We start from the raw sequence: 7309 nt of genomic DNA, 5'->3' as shown, positions 1-7309 counted from the left end.
ACCAGACCTGTTAGGGGTAGGGTTGTGCGGAGGAGGCCCGATGCGGGAGGACCATGGGCCTTACACAAACTCCGGAGGGCAAGGGGAGAGCCACACAACTCCAGGGCGAACTCTTGCGAGGGGATGCATCCCAACCTGGAGGGACAGGATGGTGCCATAGCGGTTAGTCTCGCTATTCGGAGTGCTTCGGTAGGCCGGTGCCTCGGAGACAGTTGGAGTAGCTTGCTGACTGGATTTGGGGCGAGTGGGTACAGGTGTACAACCCCTGCAGGGTGAAAACTATACGTATAGCCGCGTACTCGGTGATGTACATTCCTACTCTTCTGTTACTTCATCTAGAGTAGTAAACCCAGCTTTCTACCTCCCTCTAGTCCATTTCCCCCTGTGGAGTCAGCTGAGGTGCAGGGAGAAGGAGTTCCTGCACCGACCTGGGGTTTGTAGTTGACCGGTGCCGATATGGCCCGTGTCGGAGAGTGACAGATGACTTGTATATATACTTGTGCCTGCATAGGAAACCTCAGCCTACTCTTGGCTACTTTTTATACCTTTGCATCCACTTAAAGCTTGCATATGGATGGTGACGTGAACCTATCTCGTCCTTGGGGATAGTTTGGCAAGATGCAGGATCCGATCAGGAGTTCGACGCCAACACCGACGAATGGTATGATCGAAGCTTAGAAGCCCGTACTACGCTCAAGTGCTGCCTGTGGAGATGAAGTTCGATATGAAGGATGGCCTGAAGACTAGCTAACGCAATCGTTTTCTGTTTGTTCCAGTTTAGCCCAATGGGCTTGTAATAAATTCGTACTGCAGATTCCTCTGGATTTTGTAATATTTAAATCCATGTTTGAACTTCTTTTAAGTGAGTATGAACAGATTTACTGTCTGAAATGAGTTTTGTATGTGATAGCTACTAATCCAGAAACTATTACAATGATACAGGGATTCGGGTTCTTCGTTCGAAAACCTGGGTCGTTTCAGCTAACATCTCAAGCTAAGGGTGGACATATTAATAGTGCACTGGAATTAGACCATGCCGATCGAGTGTTTTTTGGGGGTGGGGGTAAGGATAGTAGTGGCGACTTGCAAATTAAATGCTCAATTTTGGACAGGGTTTCTGTTGAAGAAAAGAGGACTAAAAAATTGATGGATGAATCATGGGAAAATAAAAGCAAAGCAGATACCGACCGTGGTGGTATGAGACTTGTTTTCATGGGGGGAAAACAGAATCATTAATTAGGCTCTCTTACATAACATCGTGGGGATGAAAACACATATACTACTACAGTATGTATACATGTAGCGCAAATCGACGAAACAAAAGCAAGCAGGCGCAAAACACAAATAAAGCAGCAGATATATGGATAACAGATGTCTTGTTCCATTCCACACACACTAGCTAGCTAGGGACTTGCCACAGCAGATATATATAGTTTTTACTAATAATTTACTAGTAACTAATTAACAAGAGGCAGGGCCATGGGATGATGGAGTGAAAGCAGCAGATGGCGGGCGCATGCATGCTAAATTGGTAATGCTATCGCTAGCTAGTAGTCGTCGGTGTCCCAGAGGGGCCTGAACCACATGGAGTGGACGGCGGGCTGGAACGACACCATGAGCAGCAGTATGGCCACCGCCAGCGCCACGCCCCAGGGCGAGCCGCTGGTAGCCGGCGGAGCAGGCGTCGTCAGGTGGTGTTGGTGGGCACGCCGCCTCCTGATGGTGGCCTGCCAGTACCTGCGGCGCCAGCTGAGCGCAGCGAAGAGGAGGAAGGCGGCGGCGAGGGCGAGCGGCGCGGCGAAGACGCGGGCACCGATCTCGGCGCGGCGCTCGATGGCCTTGTAGTCGACGTAGCCGGAGACGGCGAGGAAGAAGACGACGATGGCGAAGAAGGCGAGCAGGGCGGGCGGCGGGAGCGAGCAGGAGGAGAGCGCGCGTGCCGTCCAGGAGCGAGGCCCCCGGCGGTCGGAGTAGTGGAGCCACGACGAGGACATATGCATATATGGTACGGTGGCAGCAGGCAGGGAGCTTAGATAGACAGCTATGATGATTAGTATGATAGATAGATTATAGTGTATAAATGTATCACACACACAACTAAACAAGAGATGTATGCGGAGGATGAAGATGAAGAAAGGCGTACTTTAATTTTTGTGGTGGAGGAGGGATCGGTCCGATGCCTTGCTTTAATTTTTTTTTTGGCGAAAGAAAAGAAGACTTTTTTTTTGAGGGTGGGGTGGGGAGAGAGAGAGAGAGAAAGAAAAGAAGACTCGAAGAGGATCGATCCGATGCAAGCTCATCCAATCCAATCCAGGCAAGCAGTGCCAGTGGGTGTCCCGAGAATATATGCCTTGCCTGCCGCCACCGCCACCTGTTGCCTTGATTTTTTTTTTTGGAATGCAAGAAAAAGAAAAGAAAACGAAACAACAAGCCCAAACTGGTGGCGATCCGGCCCAAACTGGAACTGTTACACAAGCGAAGAAGAAGGGGGATTGCCGTAGCCCAACCAACGTAGACGGACGACGGCTGGCGGCGGCGGCGGACCCTCCCGTCCTCCCTGTTCCTCTCCTCCCGCCCCCGTCCCAGCATGTCCATCGCGGTCGCGCCGGAGGTCGCGGCCGCCCTCGCGCGCGGCGGCGCGGTCGTCGCCCTCGAGTCCACCATCATCTGCCACGGTCAGCTTGCTTCTACCTTCTCCTTCCAGTTCGCTTTAGGCTCGCTTGCCAAAAGCACTAAACTCTGATTAATTCTATTCAGGCATGCCCTACCCCAAGAATCTCCACACCGCCATGGAGGTGGAGGCCGTCGTCAGGGACACCGGGGCTATCCCTGCCACCATAGCCATCCTAGATGGAGTCCCACGTGTTGGTCAGTTCTCTCTGCTCTGCTTCTTCAGTCACTGCTCAACGTCATCGCTTTAGTTAGTTAATCCCGGACCGGACTTCTCAATGCCATACGAGTTGATATTCATTACATCAAACATAGTATTAGGCACCATAATTCTGATCCATTCATGTGTCTGTTGTGTCATTCGATTGCTCTGCAATCGATACAGGTCCCTTATCAATCAGAATCATACATGTCCTGGTCTACACACTATGCAAATTTCTAGCTCCTAGGCCTTCTACTGTTGCGGTTAGTTTTACATCTACCCTTGACACTGTTTGCATGATAATAGGCCTCAACAATGAACAATTAAAGAGACTGGCTATTAGTGGAAGACAATTTCAGAAGACCGCTAGAAGGGATATTGCGCATGTCGTGAGTACCTTACCTTGCACCCTATACATTTTCCATTCTCAGGTCACTCTGTTTGCCATTCTTGTGTCCTGGTCACAATAAAGGGGCCTCGTATGGCAGTAGTATGTCACCTCGTTGCCATAGCAGCACCAGCAATGGACATCCTTATTGCATGACAACTGAGTTACGACAGCCAAACTTGGGTGGCCTACTGTTTTATTTCTGTATTTCCTCTGCATTTAATCATCTTTTTTTAATCAGATAATCCTAAATATTGACAGGTTGCATCTGGTGGCAACGGCGCAACAACAGTTTCTGCCACTATGTTCTTTGCTCACAAGGTCCCTTGCCAAACTTTTGCCAAATCATCATGCTCGTCTTGTTTGTCTGATAGCATTTCCACACTCATACCAACTACCATATAAACTTAAGCTCTTTACAAATTCAGGCCGGCATACCAATTTTTGTAACTGGGGGAATAGGAGGCGTGCATAGACATGGCGAACAAAGTAAGCATCTTCCAGTTGTGTAGGGGACTCCTTATTTTGCTGTATGCACTGACACTTCTCAGCACATATATCACTGGATGTATGCTCTAATTCTTTGAGTCTCCTCTAGTTCATTTATGATGTTGATGTTTTTTTTGAAAAAATATGTAGATTGATGCGTTTAAACTCTGAAACTGTAACTTTATGAATTACTATCTTGTTATTTTCTGATTCAGAAGCATATTACGAAGAATGCTATTTTAACTTCATCAACATATGGGCCTCCTCAAGCATATTAGTTTTATTGATGGTTTTGGAAAAAGCTATTAAAAGTTGTGCATTGATTGATTGAGTCACCATTTTGATGCAGCTATGGACATCTCCTCAGACTTAACTGAACTTGGAAAGACTCCTGTCGCTGTTATATCAGCGGGCGTGAAGTCCATTTTGGACATACCAAGGACACTCGAATACCTGGTACTATTTCACTTTGTATTCTTCGATGAATTAACCGATTGATCTGTAATTTATGTGATTTTATGCAGAACTATTTTCCTCTTTAGCTGTTATAAAATGCTAGATATGGACAGGTTGCACTTAAGGATTATCTTTTGGGTTCTGCTACTGTTATGTGCACAAAAATGTGCCAAGCAGGATCGAACATTGTGAATGTCTGTGCACATAACAGTTATTGAACAATGATATGAGATCATCACTTTGCAAACTAAAGCATCATATAGAAAGTAGGAACACAATAACTGAAAATGACTTGCGGCAAAAATTGATGAGTTCATATGCAATTGCAACTTTTGTCTCCACTTACCACTCTACCATTTTCCTCTCTTCTTTGGATAGTACTTAACTCAACTGGGAAGTAATCAAACCAACACGATTCAGAACTTTGTGTTTGGTATTTCAGAAGGACCCTTCAGTTCATGCTTTGATGAGTTCATGTTCAGAACTTTGTGTTTATACTTTATAGTGAATAACCTGAGCATGTTCTTCTGATCAAAGTTTGCACATAAATGCTCCCTTATATTGGAAAACTCGCTTGTGGTTTGGCAAGGTACTGTTCATGGTACAAGATTGTTTTCATGTTCAGTCATGTGATCTTCACTTACCGCATGACAGGAAACTCAAGGGGTCACTGTTGCTGCTTACAGAACCAATGAATTTCCTGCTTTCTTCACAGAGATTAGTGGATGTCAGGTAAAATAATTTTGCATCTGTAAGATATTTCTTTGGTTGGTATGTATCTTTTGCCAGACAGTTGAAAGAGCTAAATGCTTCCATCTGAACCAATGATTAGCCTAAAGAACATGATTCAACTCACGCTAGATTTTCCAAACACTGCAATTATGTGTATTCAAGAAAAAAAATCTGTAATTTTAAATTGTTCATCGTTCCAAAAAAAAAATCTGTAATTTTAAAAACAACCCTTCTCCAGACCCCGCATAGTGCGGGAAGCCTATGGCACTGGGTACGCCCTTTATCGTTCCAAAAAAGTTAAAATGCCCCAATGTTGTGGTATGACCATAGATTGTATCCTTGAGGGCAGATTTGGCAACCCGTTTTACATAATTTTTCTGCTTTTAGCTAGCTTGAAGCTTTTAAGGCACAACCTTTCAGACACTTTCCAGCCATATATTCTATCAGTAAAGTCTAAGCCAACTAGCAAGTCTGGATCTCCTTTATTTTTAGCTTAGCAGGATTTTCTGGTGCTTCAACGCCTTTGTTGGTCTGAAGGGGAATTTTTCCCATTTCAGAGTTTTTCTTAGCTTCAACATGACATCATATAAATGACTGAGTAATCTATTTTGGTACTGTAGTTAATTGGCACTATCCTTTGACCTTTCGTTTACTATTTTAACAACACAGAATGCCTACATATGCACTTGGGCTCTATTTGGAACATGGGGTACTTTTCCAGTGGGAGTTGAAATCGTTCCCTGTGAAATTTCTGAAAAACTCTTGCTTTCAAAGCAGGTTTTACATGAGTCACACCTATTTTAGATATATGTTGATACATACACTTGTCACTTAATGCAGGTACCATGTCGTGTTGATTCTCCAGAAGAATGCGCCAAAATAATACGTGAGTAGTTACATCCGGCATGCTTTGTTTGTATTCATACTCACATTTTCTTGGAGACTATATCAATCTCACATGAACTGTTGGTAATGACCAGATCCACCAACGGCCTCCTATTCCCTGAGTTGTTTCATTTTCTTGATTTCACAGGGCGAACTACCGGTGTTAAAATTGATCATAGATAGATAGTAGTGCTAAGTGTCTGCACCGTAAACTATAAAACCAGAAAGGGTCGTGCAGAATGCTTGGAGTTATTCTAATGCGCTGAACTCGATCACATTGCATAACTCCAACAGGCAATCCCCACAATCAATTCTTTGAACCTTTTGACCCTGTGTAATTCAGTGTGCCTACCACACTGATTAGAATCTTGGTTGTCAGCGGGTCTAGGCTCTAGAAGTCTAGAGTTTTCTGCAGCTTAATTGTTTTGATTCTATCGTGGCGCAGATGCAAACAAGAACCTAGATCTAGGTTCTGGGATCCTTATCGCGGTGCCGATTCCCACGCAGGATGCAGCTTCAGGGAACATTATAGAGTCTGCAATACAGAAAGCTCTAAAGGAGGCAGAGTACAGTCAACATCTGCACTTCTGACAATGATGTAAAAATGGCATCTAATGTTTTTTTGCTCACTTTTCAGGGAAAAAAGGATAATAGGAAATGCGATCACTCCTTTCATGCTTGAAAGAGTGAAAGAACTAACTGGAGGATCTTCCTTGGAAGCCAGTATCCTATAATTTTAGTTGCACAATCCATGGCATAGTTTCTAGGATGATTACGGAGCAGAATCCATGTGCATGTGCCTATAATATTGAGTTGAGTTTTAGGGTAGTGGCTGAATTCCACAGGTTTTGCAAAGTATTTTGTTCAGAAATTCTCCTTAGCGGTGTTCAGATATTGCACTTGTTAAGAACAATGCTCGTCTTGGAGCAGAAATTGCTGTTGCCCTTTCTAATCTTAAGCGGAAAGATAAAAACAGTAAGCTGCTGTCGCCTTTGTTGAAAGAATTACATTTTGCTGTAGATTTTACAAGTTGTGGAAGCAAATACACCCTGATCATCCTGTATACGGCTTGCTACTTTACTAGCTCTAGTGTTAAACTAATCCTTTGCCATCAATAATGCCATTCTGGTTTTGCTTTGAGATCTGAATGTTTTGAAAATGCTATAACAGGAATGGGGAGATCGGCATTGTAGAGCCATGCTTGCGGGCCCTGGCGAAAGAGCCACTTGGATGTGGTACGCGCTGAGCATCTACCAGAATTAGACATTTGTACCCGTTGGTTCAAAACTGGATGATCCTGTTCAGCAGGCACACATGATGCTTTTGATAGCAGGCTTAGCTGTTGCTTCCTGCATGTAATGGACAGCACAGGAGGATAAATGTGTTATAGTGGCAATGTTACAATGCTACTCCATCCACTTTGTAGTTGTCTCTTCTCTGGATTCTTTCTACTCTGAATGAATTTGGACATTTGGTGGTCCGATGAC

The 7309-nt window shown here is 44.4% G+C and overlaps 2 protein-coding genes across 3 annotated transcripts; one reads left to right on the top strand and one right to left on the bottom strand.

Moving 5' to 3' along the window:
- Window positions 1–1215: 1215 nt before the first annotated feature.
- Window positions 1216–2312, bottom strand: LOC120649026. The gene is made up of 2 exons (XM_039925698.1): window positions 2144–2312; window positions 1216–2028 (listed from the first exon to the last, which is right to left on the bottom strand). Exon 2 carries the CDS (start codon window positions 1998–2000, stop codon window positions 1548–1550), a length of 453 nt encoding a protein of 150 aa, XP_039781632.1. The 5' UTR covers window positions 2001–2028; window positions 2144–2312; the 3' UTR covers window positions 1216–1547.
- Window positions 2313–2450: 138 nt separating this feature from the next.
- On the top strand, window positions 2451–7305 carry LOC120649025 (pseudouridine-5'-phosphate glycosidase-like). 2 transcript variants are annotated; one of them, XR_005665149.1, is made up of 12 exons: window positions 2451–2675; window positions 2758–2868; window positions 3179–3261; window positions 3522–3581; window positions 3689–3749; window positions 4099–4205; window positions 4860–4937; window positions 5778–5823; window positions 6268–6383; window positions 6460–6545; window positions 6714–6797; window positions 6993–7305. XR_005665149.1 is itself a non-coding variant. In XM_039925697.1 (12 exons), exons 1-12 carry the CDS (start codon window positions 2588–2590, stop codon window positions 7013–7015), a joined length of 948 nt encoding a protein of 315 aa, XP_039781631.1. In that variant the 5' UTR covers window positions 2451–2587; the 3' UTR covers window positions 7016–7305. The 2 variants fall into 2 exon arrangements, 1 of the variants encoding a protein (XP_039781631.1); XM_039925697.1 differs by having other exon boundaries at window positions 6268–6388.
- Window positions 7306–7309: the final 4 nt, after the last annotated feature.

This window comes from Panicum virgatum, chromosome 9K, assembly GCF_016808335.1.
Source record: "Panicum virgatum strain AP13 chromosome 9K, P.virgatum_v5, whole genome shotgun sequence".
Classification (NCBI taxonomy): domain Eukaryota; kingdom Viridiplantae; phylum Streptophyta; class Magnoliopsida; order Poales; family Poaceae; genus Panicum; species Panicum virgatum.
The sequence above is the reverse complement of the archived record's forward strand: the minus strand, read 5'-3'. Positions and strand labels throughout refer to the sequence as shown.